The sequence below is a fragment of the Lipomyces doorenjongii genome, assembly GCF_038497915.1.
Source record: "Lipomyces doorenjongii strain NRRL Y-27504 unplaced genomic scaffold V1508scaffold_44, whole genome shotgun sequence".
Taxonomy (NCBI): Eukaryota; Fungi; Ascomycota; class Lipomycetes; order Lipomycetales; family Lipomycetaceae; genus Lipomyces; species Lipomyces doorenjongii.
In genome coordinates this window covers 87,295-104,080 of record NW_027118111.1, presented here as the reverse complement: position 1 = coordinate 104,080, position 16,786 = coordinate 87,295, and the positions used below count along the sequence as shown (strand labels likewise).

At 45.9% G+C, this 16,786-nt stretch overlaps 6 protein-coding genes across 6 annotated transcripts; 2 read left to right on the top strand and 4 right to left on the bottom strand.

Moving 5' to 3' along the window:
* Positions 1 to 388: 388 nt before the first annotated feature.
* On the bottom strand, positions 389 to 3,988 carry V1508DRAFT_421631 (uncharacterized protein). Its single transcript, XM_066940909.1, has 9 exons — positions 3,817 to 3,988; positions 3,528 to 3,754; positions 3,395 to 3,459; positions 3,030 to 3,335; positions 2,680 to 2,980; positions 1,461 to 2,629; positions 824 to 1,408; positions 637 to 771; positions 389 to 585 (listed from the first exon to the last, which is right to left on the bottom strand). Exons 2-9 carry the CDS (start codon positions 3,646 to 3,648, stop codon positions 523 to 525), a joined length of 2,745 nt encoding a protein of 914 aa, XP_066794491.1. The 5' UTR covers positions 3,649 to 3,754; positions 3,817 to 3,988; the 3' UTR covers positions 389 to 522.
* Positions 3,989 to 4,138: 150 nt separating this feature from the next.
* V1508DRAFT_421630 (mitochondrial 54S ribosomal protein uL30m) lies at positions 4,139 to 4,703 on the bottom strand. The gene has a single exon (XM_066940908.1). It carries the CDS (start codon positions 4,538 to 4,540, stop codon positions 4,280 to 4,282), a length of 261 nt encoding a protein of 86 aa, XP_066794490.1. The 5' UTR covers positions 4,541 to 4,703; the 3' UTR covers positions 4,139 to 4,279.
* A 534-nt stretch (positions 4,704 to 5,237) lies between these two features.
* On the top strand, positions 5,238 to 6,521 carry V1508DRAFT_405478 (uncharacterized protein; the record flags this gene model as incomplete). The annotated part of the gene is made up of 4 exons (XM_066938698.1): positions 5,238 to 5,961; positions 6,027 to 6,307; positions 6,355 to 6,456; positions 6,492 to 6,521. The coding sequence occupies 4 exons, from the start codon at positions 5,238 to 5,240 to the stop codon at positions 6,519 to 6,521; spliced, it is 1,137 nt and encodes a 378-aa protein (XP_066794489.1).
* A 1,290-nt stretch (positions 6,522 to 7,811) lies between these two features.
* V1508DRAFT_405475 (uncharacterized protein) lies at positions 7,812 to 10,454 on the top strand (the record flags this gene model as incomplete). Its single annotated transcript, XM_066938697.1, has 4 exons — positions 7,812 to 7,824; positions 7,857 to 9,248; positions 9,344 to 10,077; positions 10,131 to 10,454. The coding sequence occupies 4 exons, from the start codon at positions 7,812 to 7,814 to the stop codon at positions 10,452 to 10,454; spliced, it is 2,463 nt and encodes an 820-aa protein (XP_066794488.1).
* Positions 10,455 to 12,452: 1,998 nt separating this feature from the next.
* Positions 12,453 to 13,644, bottom strand: V1508DRAFT_357699 (uncharacterized protein; the record flags this gene model as incomplete). Its single annotated transcript, XM_066937034.1, has 5 exons — positions 12,453 to 12,656; positions 12,714 to 12,995; positions 13,060 to 13,261; positions 13,314 to 13,415; positions 13,466 to 13,644. 5 exons carry the CDS (start codon positions 13,642 to 13,644, stop codon positions 12,453 to 12,455), a joined length of 969 nt encoding a protein of 322 aa, XP_066794487.1.
* A 418-nt stretch (positions 13,645 to 14,062) lies between these two features.
* V1508DRAFT_421617 (uncharacterized protein) lies at positions 14,063 to 16,024 on the bottom strand. Its single transcript, XM_066940907.1, has 3 exons — positions 15,686 to 16,024; positions 15,324 to 15,438; positions 14,063 to 15,258 (listed from the first exon to the last, which is right to left on the bottom strand). The coding sequence occupies exons 1-3, from the start codon at positions 15,899 to 15,901 to the stop codon at positions 14,279 to 14,281; spliced, it is 1,311 nt and encodes a 436-aa protein (XP_066794486.1). The 5' UTR covers positions 15,902 to 16,024; the 3' UTR covers positions 14,063 to 14,278.
* Positions 16,025 to 16,786: the final 762 nt, after the last annotated feature.

The window sequence follows — 16,786 nt, the reverse complement described above, 5'->3', positions numbered from 1 at the left end:
ACCAGGTGGACTGTGTCGTGCGGCAATCAGATGGCTGAGCAAGGCGAAGTAAACACCTGACGCAATTGGACGGCAATGTTGTAGACGTATGTTCACGTCATCCCAACGCAACTTCTAACATGCGCTACTTTGATAGTACTCGCTGATGAAGTCGTTACAGGAGTCCAAATACTGGACAATTTCCGCAATAGACTAGAATTAGTTTTGCAAATCAGGCGGCCATGGTCTGTCGTAATTGTTGCCACTAAGTTAGCGATTCCTGCGACTTTTCAGTCCTGAAGCGCCGGCAAAATAGCTGCCACTGACCAGTCACCAATTAATTAACGATAATAACTTTCCAATATCAAATCTATGCTGCAAGCATGGTTGCACACACAATTCATCAAACACCAAATTTATTAATAATGTACAGTTGCGATTCTAAACAACCTATACCAAACTCATAACAGCAACTAGACTATATCAAGCACCATAAACAGCCGAAAATGAGGGTTGTATCTAAACTCCGAGTCGAGATCTGGCTCACATCCGTCGCTCAATTACCGGACCTTCCAGCTCAATCTTGTCCATCAACTCGCTTACAACCTGAGTCTTGTTAGAAATCCACCGGCCCAAATGTCAACGTACAATACTCACCCTGAAGTTCTCCTCTCGAGACAGGCCACGCATCAACGAACTCTCCTTTTTTGTCTTAAGCAACTCCCTCACTGATGAAATTAAAAAGCCACTGATCAGCTCCACAGACCAAGAATCTGGAATCATTTGGAGGACCTGGGGTCATATTAGAATTCCTCTACCTCCAGACCTTGGCAGAGCTACTTACGAATTGCAAATCAAGAAGATTTCCCCAGCCTTCCAAAAGTCTCTTCGTGCACTTTATCCGATCCTCTGTCGTTTTCAATTTTAAGAACTCGATAAGAAGAAGCTTAAACAATTCGCTTTGCTGCTCCCGCGATACTGACGTCGTGACGACTGTCGGCAGGTCATCCGCATGGATCACATGGCCGCCGTACAAACAATAAGCAAAGGCAGTATCGTAGTCCGCCAACGAGTGACATAGAATATGCAAAGCGGAATGATGAAGTGAGAGCTTGCCATATAAAATAACCATCTCTGTGATCAGAAAGTCCTCGTGCGGTTTTATTCGTCTTAGAACTTCCTGCACATCGTAATCGACGTTACTTTGTAGTACATTCAAAAATTTTAGTCGCATACTAATAGCGTCCTGTGTCTTGCTTTGCGCTTTGTGGTCTTCGAGAAATAGCGTATACGCAACTTTTGGTGGTGCAAGTGCCCGATATTCTTGGTAGCTCTTGATGATCTCTTGTCGTGCGTCCTCGTTGCTTTCGACAACCTCAATGACATCATTGGTGTACAACAGGACCAGCTCGTTGGCAAATTCCAAGTGCTATGCCGCTCAGTCAGCTCATATCTACCAAATTGATTAACTGAATTCTTACCTGCTGGATAAACACAACGTTTTCGAGATATAGTCTCCAAGCCTCACCTCCGACTTTTCGAACCTCATCCTTGAGTTTCGCAGCGTCGATCTTGGTTTTCCGCCGGTCATCTACAAATACTTGGACGCCCAGCTCGGCGCTGCGTCTCATCAACCAAAGACCATATTCCCACACAATTTTTTCGTCTTTGCATCTAAGCAGATACTCCATCATCTTGTGCTCGCCGTCTGTGAATTCGTTGTCTTCCCATTGTCCTGAGATCATTCGCCGCCACGTGTCGCAGACTTGTGCCACCATCTTCCGACTCTGGTATAGACGTGAAAGTGCAAAATACTTATGTGCTTCCTCCAGCAACTTCACTGACTCAGGGAACGATTCTTCGTCCACGGTCGAGTCCGTAAAATTGTAAATTTCCTCTTTTGTAGTCATTGGTGTCTTCAGAAGAACACGCAGATATGCTACCTCGACGGAATGAAACACTTCCTTAGCTTCAATCACACTCTCAAATCCTTTCTTCTCAAGCCATCCCGCGAGATAATGCTTGACAACCAGCAAGGCTTCCAGCGACGGCTCCGTTTCGGGCATCTTTAATGCCTGCTTTACGCCAGCATATAGCCACGGCACACCTTTCACATCATCAGGATTGAACAAGGCTATAACAATCCGCGGATCAAAATTGCTTTCGTTCCAATACTTCTCCGCTTCTACGAAATTGCCTTGCTCAAAGTAAAATAAACTCAGCTTTTGCCGAATATACATGAGCTCGTGAAAAGCACGCTCGCTTGTCTCTTCATTCCGATCGATGGCTTCTAAGATATCGTCGATCTTGCCTTTCTCGAATAATGCATCTAAATGCAGCAAAACTGGTGTAGGAACAAGGCACTGTACGCCTAATTCTGACGAAAAGACGAAAAGTGAAGACGAGACTGTTGCCAATCGTGACGCAATTTGTCGTTCATCTTCTCTTCTAGGTGAATCGACATCATCGACATATGGGACTAGCACGAACTTCTCTGCCAAGCGAGGAAACGGCATGGAGTATGTTGTAGAGACATTTGAAAGATTGGGGGGGGATGTGAACGGAATTGTCTGTAATAGTTGTTGGGTTTGGAGAGAGTGGAATTGAAGCTCGTTTCCTATTACAGCGGCACAGTACGGATATTCAACGGCTAGATCATCCTGTTAGGGTACTCCAACGAGTTCTATATTCTGTACATACCAATCACCGAAGGATAGCCATTCCATACGATGCTTCCTCTCGACATTTCTCCGTCTAGGTTGATGACCGATCCGACGGCTGGTTCATCCTCGGATGTACCGCTGCACACGAGAAACTCGCCAGACGAGACCGAAGCAACATGAGGCTGAAGCAGAACATCGCCATCGGGACTGCTGGAAATTGCAAAAAGGGGAATCTTTTGTACACTGTTGAGATCAATAAGGTCGTATGTCTTCTCGTTCGCAACTAGTGCCATGGATGATCTTTGAACTCCGACAAGTGCGGACGGGTAGTCGATATCCTACTACAGTTAGTCATTTCTAATAACGATTTTACTGTAAGAAGTATACCTTAATTAATCTTAATTCCTTTTCTCTTATTCTAACTATCCGAATAAGTTTTTTCGTGAATACTGTAACTCGAACCTCTTCGCCGGCTTCAACTGGTATCCTGTCCAGGTCTAACGACATCGAGTTGACCTCTCGAATACGCCCAAGAGCCAAGGGGGAGAATTCCGGCAATGAGAAAAATGCAATGGAGTTACGTGACAATACTAATGCTTGTGAGACTGTTGGGAGTAGGAGAATTCTCGTTATCGGATACGGCCGTGATGGATGTACAACTTGTCGCGATGCGAACATGTAGCTCGGTAAATTCTTTGTCAAATAAGCAAAATTTCCTTCGATTAGAATAAAAAGTTGCCTTTGGAACTCACCGATGTCGGATCTTGGAAATAATGGAGAATTTCGCCAGACGACGTCCCTAGATACAAACTCGAATCTGATCCAGCAATCTCGTCAGATATGTTCAATGATAATAACCCAATATTGAAGCCAAGCAACACATACGCCATGCCTCAACACATGTTATTTCCACTGGTCCTTCTGATTCTTCTGATACCAGTAGCACATCAGACAGCAAAGGCTGCAAGATATAGGGCGCTACAGGAGGATCGTCCGTCGACGCCATGACATTATTCTATCACGCCAGCTTGATGTACTTTGCGAGTGTCTATTGTTGCCACCTAGGACAAGTTAGTTCTCAATTTACATAGAAGCAATCCGTCGATGCCCTGCTGACCCTGGTGGTCAGTCCCATGGTGTCGATGGTATTGCTCATTTGCAAGTAGTAGCCTACCTCGGTTCACTAGAAGTATCAGAGTTCCGCAATGAAAAAGCACACATGCGCTGTCCTTTCCAATCCGAGTGCGTCAAAAAAAGTCGAGATTACGGAAGCATTTGGATAATAAGTATGAGAGATCTCAGATGTTCGGCGTTGGGAGCTGAGCGTCGAGCCAACAACGCTTTGGGTATAACATTTGCGGAATCGGACAACGCGAGTCCTGAAGAAGCCACAAAATCGCCCTCACAGAGGCCGCAAAATTTAAGACATAATATTAGGGCGACATATTGTAGGTTGACAAAGTTGCTGTCCACTCTGCAGAAGGAATTTCAAGATGTTCTCCATGAATATAAATGTTGAATTATCAACGATATATAATACTTTATGTACAGCTGTGCTCCATCCAATTATATACAAGGTCCCAAACTCTACATCTATATACAAATGCCATTACAACTCAGTTCCTGCTATCTTTCAATCAATGACTTTCCTCCTTTATCACATAGTATCCCGGATTTGATTTCATCGTCGCATTATGCTCTTGCTTCGTCAGTTTCTTATCGACTAGTGTTACTCGAACTAGTTCCTTGACGGCGAGAATCTTTCCCGCTGTTGGTGCGGTAATATTATGGTATACAACGCTACCTCGCTTTCGGAGACCGAGAGTTCTCAGGATTTCGTTCGTCTTCTTGTTCAATCCGATCGCGGAGCGGTGCAATTGAACTCTGAAGTATGTCATGACTGGTTAAATGTGATCGGGATTTGAAATTGTAGGGGCAAAATTGCCGATCAATTAGCCGACTTGCTCGGAATTGAACCGTGCCAATGAGTAATTCCTATAAAGAAAGACAAATAATGTCGAGTCGAAAAGACAACGATTCTTCGCGGAAGTCTGCTAATACTACTCTCCTGTGAAGACTTGCCTTTGGTCATGTAAATTTGTCGGAACCCTAAGCTCATGGGCATTTAAAGCTGCAACCATTCAAAACTTTGGCTCAGTAGTCCTCCACTGGAACAATGTCTCCGAGTAGGGTTAGGGAAATGTGAGCCGCAATTCGACCGCGACGCGTCAATATCCATCAATTGCGGAGTGACGACGAGTTGGACAAGTTGAGACTCGCTTCAACTATAACCGCGATGTCTGCTGAGGTCGGTAATAGTGCTGTAAACGAGAAAAACGACAACATATCAACCCGCAGATCACCTGTCTGCTTACTGTCATCTCCGTCAAAGACTAAAAGTGCGATCGAAAAGCGTCTTCCGCCGCCAACGAGGATATGGACTCTGGGAGATTCCGATAGAGTTTCACAATGTTTGAATCATGCGGAGACGAAGTTTGAAGATGAGCTTTGTGAGTAAACGGGACCGGTGGCGTTCATTGGCTACGGCTATGGTGCTGACGCGTACTAGATGAATATGGTGTTGCATTCCTAGAGATGGTTCTATCGTCGCATTTTCCTGAGACTTTTATCCCGACTCCTCCGCAACTTAGCCTTCTTTTTACACTTATCAGCAACCCAAAATTTACTACTGCCAAGGAAAAAAAGAAACCCCGGTTGTCTGCCATCAGTCTGGACATGCCGGAGGGGAAGACGAAGACATCCACCGAGACGACTTTTGTGGGAACCGCTATAAGCACAAGTTCGGTTCGGCTTATTGCGAAAATCTTGTCGTCGGGACTATCTATGAGAGACCTGGGGTTTTATGAAATATTTAGTATGGATCGGTCCCGCGAGACCTTGGGTGCGCATTCGCTTCGTCACAAGCGTAAACTGAATTATGCTGCTGAAGATTCGGACGAAGATACAGACAGTGATTTATTGAATGCTGTAACCCAGAACAGAGGACGAGGATGGAATCGGGTTACTCGAAGGCACGCATTCGACGGCGAAGAAGATGCAGACGGAGTTATCAGGGCGAAAGGGCTGAAAATGCTGTGGCCATGTGCTGAGCGGAATTTGTGGAGAATTTTTGGGTGGGGATTTAGATGTGCCTCTGCATACGGAGTGTCAGGATCGCGGCCTACTGATGAGGGTAGTGATGGTGATGGTAGCCGAACACTTGAAGCTCGATGGCCGGTATGGAAGACGGTCATAGGGTTCCTGCTCGACATTTTAGAGGACGATTGGAATGAGGCCGTCAAGATGGTTGAGAGCAGCGGTATGGACAATCGAGATCTCTATGGATTTAGGACTATTATTGACGTTGTCAAGTCGATCGAGAAGAGACGGATTCTGTGTTGAAACATACACTCATATATTCATTCCTTCGAGGATTGGAACTTGAAGAGTTTAATGTCAGATGGAAACCCGCTCTTGCGTCAGTTTTCTCCCACAATTCAGAGATGGATATGCAGCAGTTCCATCCAATTTATCCAAATGAGGTGAATAAGAAAAGTCGAACGAAGACTTTTCCTGATCACAAACGTCAGATTTACAACAACTCGGCAGTACATTCTTACGGAGAAACAGAGGCCGTTCAAATGAGGAAGAGAGTGCTAGGAATTGTAAGTTGTCTTCCATTGGAATGGACGACGTTGCTAACATTGTGAAGATCTACGACGCTCTGGGCTCAATAACGAATCTTATCGGTCGGCAATCATTTTTCCGAGAATTGTCACTGTACATTCGTGATCTTCCGCTACAGACTTACCTAGTTTTCCTGGAGGCGCCAGAACTTGTCAAATGTAGCATGACAGAATATGTGTCTCTATTATGTGACTCCTTACTTCAAGTCGTGACGAACTGCCCCCAAATGCCGAAGAACTGGATCTACAACTATGAGAATGGTAAACAGTATATTTCTCGATATTTGCAGTTAAGTCCAATCAAGTCGCATGCTGCAAATATTCATTACCAGGCCGAAGACGTCGTCAAAGTTGCTCTAATCGTTGAAACTTTGTTCCGAACGTGGTTCAATGTTCGCAAAACGGCAACCGGGACGAGAACACGCACCATGTCCTCAAGCGGACATCCAGCTCCAAGCGCAACAATTCTCGCCGCGAATATGGCAGCTGACTTTCATAACTCTGATCAGCCTCTTGATGGCGCTATTAACGACCAATTGGTGGAGGCCCTGTATAGAGGAATTAGTGATAGAAGGAAGATATTCGACGATGCCCACTCTAGAAATAGAGGTGACGACGAGCACAAATGGCAACGACTGGATGTTTTGCTGAAGGGAACACAGATAAGGATGTTAAGCATGGTTGATAATCTCATAGACAGTGGTCGATTTATGTAGAAATGGAGATCTGACATTGACGTTATGATTGAGAAGGACGATTCTCGTTAAAGAGGTCGTGAATTCATAGTTTTCGCACCAAGCACCAATTGTCTCCCATGCAGATAACTACCTAATATATGGTGCTGCGATCTATTTCAGCTAGTTTACGATTCCGGCAGGTATCGCAATTCCCAGTCCGGAAACCGACTCCGGGATAACTCTACGGGAAAAATGGCAGACATGCAATGCAAAATCAAAGCGGTTTGAGCTGATTATTAGGGAACGTTTCTTCCGCACGTGACAGTTTCCATAGCTAAGTATGACAAGAACCTGCAAGCCTGATCGTTTCGGGGTTAGGGTCATGGTCCCTCGGAGGGCGCGTGCTCCACGTGAATGAGGCTTCAGGGGTAAAATAAGCCGTGGATGTCAGCCCCTTCTAGCTCGCGGTGACTTCTCAATACGCTGTGAGTTGCTAGTACAATAAACTTCAGGCTCACAATTGGTAACGCATTGTTTTGGATTTGCTAGAAGCGGGCAAGACGTAGCGTTGCATTATTGTCATTCAACAGACGCATTGACAGACTAATTTCCAACCGCATGTTTGCGGCCGGCAGCTGCTAAATGGCGACATAACTGTGTAGTGAGAGGGCTTAGTCCTGAGTATATGTCCCGGGTCTGCGTCTCCAATAACAAACACCGTTGTCACCAGGGAAACCAAGGGTAGAGCGCCGAGACAAATCTTACAAGTATTGATTACGACTGCATACGATACAAACAAACTGAGAATGATCGGCATTGGTGACAGACTTGCTTGATTTCCCCGCAACAAGCAGCCGACCATCCGCTTGTCTTTATTGCTGACTGGCTCGACTATTTTCTCGGGCGCAGATCCGAGATGGCTACTCCTAGTCCATCAAAAGCACGATCACCTAGAGCTTCCCCGCAAGTACGTCAGTATCGAGAGGAGGTTGCACCTGGTGACCCATTATCAGTCGACCGTACTTCTTCCAGCAAGCTACCCGGCCACGCTTCGGTACTCATCGAATACTTTGAACGGTCTACAGCTCCACACAGCGAGCAGAAACCAAGTATTCGGGTTCAGTTACGCTCATCCTCTCCAAAAGGTCCGAAAATAATGAGGCAACACGGTTTAACCGACACCAGCGGATCTCGGCTTTCATTTCCTACCAACACAAATGAACTCTCCTTGAGAGATACTTCGTCGGTTTTCCACCCGGCATTGCAACATTTTGATTCAGAAGACGTGTCATCTCCTCCCTTGCGTCAAGTTCAATCGATTACTTTTCCGACAGCAAGACCACTACTCGTTCCTTCGAGTCAGCTGAGCGTCGACTCCAGCGTCAGCCCTATTCTAAGCACAGCCTATCAAACTTCCGGTCAGGAGAACGTATCTAGTCCCGATACATCCCAATCATACTACAACTGTGTCAATCCGCAGGTCGACGACAGATCCGAAAATAACATCTCGCGCAGCACCCATAGGAGTACCAAATTTGATCCAGATGTACTGGACAACATTATCAGCAACGTAATTCGACGCCTAGTCCTTCCAGAGCTCGATAGTATCAAACAGAGTACATCAGGTGCGGCTACAATTGCTTCGCAAACAGCCAGCAAATTTCTACCTGCTGCAGACTCCGCGGATGTACTTGAACTCAATGTCAATCATACATTGCGAACAATTGAATTTCCGCCAGTATCAGCGCAGGACGCTTCCAGAGAAGTTGATGTACCACCATCTCAGCGCTCCGATTCTCCAATGGACCTCTCTAAACTGCATATATTGGTTGAGTCTGATTTGGAAAGTTCCGTTCTGTTTCATTCAAGAGAAAATGTCAATGACTGCTCTAATTCACATTCTTTTGAACCATCTGACGAGCAGAAAGAGTCGTCTGCGACAATTCTCGACGTGGACAATCCGACATTTGTACCGCCTAGAAACTTTATTGAAGAACAGATAAGCATTGAGAACGACACAACCACTCAAGATCCTCCAAAGGGTAATGTACTGGATACTGCTGCAGAAATTCTCCAGCATAACGATACTCATCTGATTCCGTCCACTTGCAAGCATTCGGTGGACGACACCGGATCGGATGGGGATGCCCACTACTTCAGCAGCGAAGAGTACCATGGACCAACATCAGTAGTTAGCCAAAGTGACCTAGATCGAGGGTCTGAGTCAACTCAAGTTTCGACAAGTAAGCTTCCTTTATTGTATTCTGTAACTCAATTCTTTCTCTAATTTTAATACCAGTCCAATATGAGGCTGATGATGATTTGACGGGCTTTTCAGAGAATTCCCTCTCTAATCCAATGTCCCCTATCGTTGCCTATCACCATGGACGGAAGTGCTCGGAATTCAGCTTTGAAAGCGGGGAAGAGGGTCCGCTTAATATCTCATCGACTGCCTCCACGCACAAGGATTCAATCAAACATGAACTGCCACCGCAGACAACCCAATGCCCTTTGTCAGAGAGTCGAGGAAGTATGATGTCCAACGATATATTTAGTGTCACAAGATATACGAAGACTTCTCCTTATGGTGACGCCAATATGGACCATATCAGCTCTCCTCTCTGGATTGAGGATTCGCAATCCTATGCGCCGTGGCTGAGTCGTGTGCGGGACCTAGATCAAAACCATGTCCGTGATATGACCAAGGACGAAAGTACTACCGCGGAGCCTTCTACGCCAATCGGGAAACGAAATAAGATTGACTCATCCCATGAACATTCAGAATCTCCATCCATGATTCAAGACTCAGCCTCGCGCGTGCGAAGATCTGCACCTGACAATAAGTCTCGAACAGACAGCGAGAGAAATGGTAACCCGCGAGGTGCTCGTAATGTGTCAAAGTCACCTAAGACGCTATCCGAACGAGCAACCGTTCGACGAGAGCGGCAGACTAGTCGAAACGAAAATGGCACACCCACGAAGTCGAGAACCAAGAATGATAGGAAAGAGAACAATGATACGCCGCTTTCTAATGATTTTGCCAATGAATATATGGTCGCGTTGGTGACCAGGGTCAGTTATCTCTATATATCTTCTAAGAAATAGGTAACCAACATTCTCTCTAGCTGCTTGCAAATGATCTCCAACGGAATAGCCGCGACACTGAAATTCTGACCGGCGTCGCAAAATTAGCTGGTGAAATGAGAATGGGACTCGAAGAAATACGTCAAGCGATCGCCAGTGAAAATCAATACAGCAGAGACGACATCAATCGCACAATCAGTTTCGAAGTCTCCAAGATCCGTGGACCTAGACCATACCAATCTACTCGAAAGACCGATTCTCCAGTAGGTCAGCAGCAGGGAGAGAAAAAGAACCTTCTGCTTAGAGCGTTCGGTGGAATAAAGGGCAATAGTGATCTGGAACGTGTTGAAAATCTGTATGTGTAGTTCTCTACTTAGAGGTCTGCGTTGACATGCTAACGAAATCACCAGCCTTTTGCAAATATTGTCACAAGTTGAACATTTAGATAATCGTCAGGTTGCTCAACTTGACCCGTCACGATATTCGCAGTATATCACTAAGACAAGCCAGTCCTCCAATGACGTTCACGCTGGATCCCCACTTGATAAGATTAAGCCTAGTAGCCAAGATCGAACCCGACGGGAAAACCCGACCAAGTCAATGCTACTTTCGACTATGCAATCGGAACAATTGTCTTCTGCGACCAGACAATCCATAGTGCATGATAGTATAAATGTCCAAAAACGGCGTAACGGCCGCGTCGGTTTCATTCAAGGCGATGTGGCCAAAGCCTCGGTCTCCCCAGTCATGCCACATGCTTACCGAAAAATGACCCCGTTGCAGCAGTCCAACGAGCTTCGTCGGTTAGAAAACGAGCATCAATGGCAAAATCAACAGCGAAGTCAGGAGCAAGAGTACCATCCACACATGTCTGCTCAGAGGCACTTGAAGTCCCAAAAAGATCCTTGGATGGACCCACCGGCAGTTAATTCCGAGTCCGAGTTAATCTCCACACAAGCCGGCCCGCATACTCCTTCCAATCACATAGTAAAGCCCTATGATGTTCCCAAATTGCGATTGACAACCGCATCTGGTCACACGACCACCCCATCGCAAGATTCCTCTGCATTGGCCGCGTTCGGCCGAGTTCCATTCGCCAAATATGATATGGAATCGAATCCAAAGAAGAAACCAAGTATGTTTGAAACAATTATCATATTATCGACTAACATCCTTTTAGACCCCTGGAAATCTATGTTCGGTCGAAAAAGTAAAGAGCCTGAACAACAAGAGCCCTTTGAAGGCTCGATTAGACCACTATTGACAGCATATCACAACGAGTATCAGCCATATCAGGTGTCGCCACCCAGGTCACCTCGGGCACATAACCAACGGCCAAGAAGAGCTGTTTCTGCCTCGAACAGTTCATCTCATACTCTTCCTCCTATTGTTCCATTTCAGGATGTGTTGTACCAGAATCAGAACTTTGGTTTGCAGGATAGACGTAAGTTGGCTGTTTGGTATCTGCAGTTATTTGGAGCTGTTGCTAACTTATGGCAGCGACAATGGAAAACATGACGAATTCTCCCAGCAGCGACCAATCGCTAGATACGTGGATTGACGACGACGTTACGCACGAGGTGAGCCAATTTACATCTGGGCTGACTGTGCGAATAACGGATAAACTAATTCAGGCTCATAGATTCGCAATGTTAGCGCACCCCCTACCAAAAAGCCAGCTGGACCGCGAGCACGAAGTTCCCGTTCGGTATCCATAATCTATGATTCACAAACCGACGGCTCCATTTCAGACCAAGGTAGGTTGGCCGATAGATATTCAGTACCTAGTGACTATTACGATGCTATGACGGACCGAGAGTCCGTTGCTGGAAAAATCGCAGGAGGCGCCATAAAAATTAAGTAAATCTTGATCGCATTGACAAAATGAAACCAGAAATTGCATGAGGCACTAAATATCGATTGCATTAGAGTGAGTATTGCGGTTACGTTGAGGAAATGGTAATAGAATCTATTTATATCTTTGCTGCAAGTATGTTTTGGACTATTCAAGATGCCTGGACAGGAAACAGCATTGCGACTTGGTGTTATGCAACCATTTGAGCTAAATAAGGATAACGCATAATATAACGGTTGTATCCTTAATCATTTCTAATATAGATTTAAATCTTTTGTTTAAGCCTAGGGGAAATTGAATCACTAGGTTTAAAATGGTAAACGAAAAAAAACTGTCATCGTTCACGCAGGCCAACCTGTGTTTTGTTTGGCGGTTGCTTTTCAGCCCTTGCCGCGGTTCACTAGACAGTCTGACACTCCATTGACATCAACGGCTGTGGTAACAACCACCTCAGTGAAATACTGATATCCTAAAAATACAATATAGTGAACTATATGATACATCTTTCTTAGCCCTTCGTAGTCAATAATACGTATTTTACTATTCGCTTCTTAACATAATTCTCAATCATCTCACCGGGACTCTTATATTCCTTGCTAGCCTCATATGCAGCAATAATACGAGCCTCATTCACACCGACTTCACAGTACTCGAGCGCCTTGATAGCATTTGCGTAGCGCGCTATAGATTCCCTTGTGTTAACGGAAATATACTAAAATCCGGTGAGAAAAATTTATTAGATTCAAAGCAGCATGCGATAGAAACTTACTTCATTCTCATCGCTATAGATTTCCCATCCCGCTTCCTCTGCTAGTCGCGTTATGCTTACACCCTGTTCACCAAGCTGTTGAGTGTGCTTCCGCAGCCATATGTAGCCATTAACACCGAGCACGAGATCGACACCGCCTGGAAGTTCAAAAGTGTGGTACTTTGATCTTATGACAAGCGAAGATGGAATCGTGAAAAAGTAACCGTTTCGCAACTTTCCGTAATTCAGAGATCGTGTGTGAAGCGATGCTGCACCGTCCGTGAACACAGCTTGAACCTCGGCCTAGCATTCCGTTAGCGACCTTCCACGATACGGCAAACAGCAAGAAGCATTCGTAAATACTAACATTTAGTAAATCGCCTTCTTTTAAGAATGCCCGCATTTGGAGTTCATCGCTTTCCGACTTTCGTCGCTGGACACCGCCTGGGAGGTTGACCGACCCCAACATCAAAACAGCAGCCTGCTTCGCACCAATATCCACATGCCAGCTCCGGGTTCCAACGTCTATAATCCTGCCGATAACGTGGTCGCCAATTTTGGGATCATACCTAACATATGATCGTTACTCTAAGCCGCCGATGGTCTGTTGACAATCCTTACCTTCCTCGCAATGGCGCTACACTCAGAAGCTTATTGACTCTTGTGAGAGTTCCAGCAACCGCTGAATACGATTTCACTCCAACAGAGTATGTACCATGACCTCTATTACGACATTTAGCAATGGTAATCTTAGTTCAAACTGCTGCTCGTACCTCATCCACATCGAATCAGCGGTGACCAGCTCTCCTGGAGTAACAATATGTCGACCCTTCACTAGGCCGGTAACTCTAGCATCTCCATCTCCATTCTCGTTATTGTCCAACGAAAATAACCGTTCATCGTCATCGTCATCCTCGATTGCTTCTCCCTCAGCACTGTCTGCATCTGACATCACGACATCTTCGCCGTCAAACTCCTCATTTGTGGACCGCGCAACTTGATGACTAAGACCCGAGGAGCTGAATAGATCCGTTGACGTATAAACTGTTAATGTAGGCATATCTTCTCTTGTGGTTATGAAAGAGATGCTTATTCTCAAATCTGGCAGCCGGACACGGATCTTTTTTTGAACGCTAGTGCAAACCCTAAGCCGACATAATCAACAATTACAGCCGTAGATTTCGCACATTTTGATGTCTGCACCATAAAGGCACAAGTGATGGACATATTCTAACCACCCCCTGAAATCTTCCGAGCTGGGCAAAAACTACTACTATCATACGGCTCACCGACTCTTTTCCACACCAACGAAGACTCTAAAGCGGTCATCACTTTTGACATATGTTCCATCCCATGAACTTACGAAACTATTTTGTAAAATGAAGTCTAAATTCGGCCAGCCACTCCACATTTCCCTAATATGTATATATACATCCCATTATGCATTTAATCAAACAGAAACATCTCCCTCTAGAAATTAGCATGAACAAGAACATCAAAACCCATACAAAATAAAGCCTTAAAGAAAAGAGATCGTGTACTATCATTTTAATCTGTAACAAAACAAAGACGATGTCCCCTTTTCCTTAGGCCTTGGGCTGGACCATGGTGGCGGCAGCCAGGACTGCGGGGAGCTCCTCCGCACCAATAGACAACATTGCCTTAATGGTCCAAGCCAGGAAGAGAATAGAGATAATTAAGAACCAGAAGAAGATCTGGAAAGGAAAGGTAACATCGTACTTCTGGCAGTAGTCACCGGCCCAGTACGTTCGTTGCCTGGTGGTCTCATCGTAAGTCGAAATGCAAGAGCATCCATAGAAACCTTCCTGGCCGTACATCTGCATGCAGATACCGTGGCCACCAGAGCAGAAGTTGGTCATGATCTCACACTCATCCTGGGTGGCATAAGAAGCTGGTTGGAGGATACCGACAGAGACGGCCGGGGAAACGTGCTGGTTGCCGAATGCCTCCTTGCTGACACCGCGCTTGGCCCTCTTGTTGGAGGAAGACTGAGTGCTACCAGGGAGAAGGACAGCTGTGATAGGAGTCGAGGGAGCAGTTTCCAAAACAAGCTTCTCGAGAAGATTGTTGACGACGGTGTTGGCAACGTTGTACTTGACCGAATCGGCCCCATACTGCATCAACAAAGAGTTCAAGCCGTTAAAGAAGAGAACAGCCAGTTGCCTGTTAGCCTTAACGGATTGAGCGAAGTTGTTGATGAAAGAGTTGAAGGCAAGGGCTTCATCCATGAAAGCGGCGTCGACGGAGCTCTCAGCATCAAAAACTTTGGCGAACTCACCGAACTTCTGCTTGAAGTCGGTGGTGAGGTCAGCCTCAGCAGTAAGGCACTGGGCGCGAGGAATAACCTCCTGGTGGCCGTTGATGCAGAGATCCATATCAGGGACAACGGAGATGAAGCTACCCTGGGAGTCACCGAAGATACGGACACTAAGGTCGCCGGCAAGCTGCTGAGCTTCACCGATGAAGCCAGTGGCAAGGCTATGGAATGACTCAGTATCAGGAGTATCATTAATAAAGAACGCGGGACGGCTCTCGGTAAAGGCATCTTCAAAATGATTAGTACCAAATGCTCAGTCTATCTATTATTTTCAACGGACGAATCGGACATACCCTTGGTGTTGCTGACGCCAGATATCACGACGACGATGTTCTCGCTCTCATCTCTCCACAAACCAGAGTGCTCGCCGCTGAATCGTTCGAGTTCGAGGACCTTCATATCCTGTCCCTATATTGGAAAAGACATTAGAACAGTCGTTCAGTCGTAATAACCCGCAGTCGGTTCTTTAAAATCCATCCGCAAAAACTCATATCCACAATTAATCCATCTCTTGCCAAAATAATAGCCATAATAGGTGATGCTCATATGTATGCCGAACTTGAGCAGTAATTGTCTTAGAAGAGCCTTATCATCCGCATTGAATCCACCCAATTAATCTGACGAGTTCATCTATCAATAAAACTGCAATCATTACCTGGAAACCAAGTTTGTGGAATCGAGAAACCCCGAGGCGCTCAGCGAAGACGAGACGAGCCTCGGCGGGACGCAGGCTGGGAATGTCGTGCTGATGGGCGTTGGACTTTGGGAAAGCGAATACGGCGGCTGGGTGGGCAGCAGCTTCGACGGCGGGGGCCGCGATGAGAGCCGCGACGACGGAAGCCGCGACCGTGGCAATGGGTTGCAAAAGCATGGCGACGGCGACGACTGGAGGTTAGCGGTGTTTTGCTATGGCAGAGCTGGGCTAGCGGACGGGACAGAAAAACAGGAAAGTCACTGTCAGTAGTGCAAGCGGCGACGGACGAGCGAACGGGAGTCGGGCCTTCGCACATATCTCTGGCGCACTTATGCAAATGTACACCATCCCATTGCGGCAAAGCGCAGTACCCAAATAACCATCTGTCCCCCTTCTAACAAACTCTACACTGCTGGAACAGCTGCTCAGTTATCTAGAGGCAGTGACCCAATCTGACTTAGGTACTTCATTCTAAGGCAGTATAGTATCCAGTCCTGGCCAATAGTGTATCTCCTGCACTTTTGCCTATATAGGTATAGAATTGGCATTTGCGATGTGCTGGTTCCGCCAATCAAAAAGGTTGACGGCGTTTTCATATCGACATATCTATTTAGCGTAGTCATGAACTGTAAAAAGCTATCGACGCTGCACTCAGAATGTAACCCATAACAACCAAAACCCATGCTCATCGCTCCAATTTAACGCATTAACAATCCAAGATCATCCTGCCCATTGAGCCTGCTTGAAGTCGTCACTCGCAACTGTTCAAAACACGGGACACGGATATAGCGATGTCCTTGCACCCAATTATAACAAGATAAACCTTAGAGCTATTTTTCTCGTTATAATTAGTTCTGGTCGTTATCTCGGTAACAGCATTTGGCCTATGCTTGGGAAATCTGGCGAACTATTTTCAATCTCACTAGTTCTGAATCCCACGATCATGAGCCCGTCTCGGCTTCTTCGAAGTCATACCAACGCAACTGCGCTGCGCAATAGCAACAAAATGTTATGTAAATCAGAATTCTGGACCTCAACAGACTGCTATATTCAATATATTGT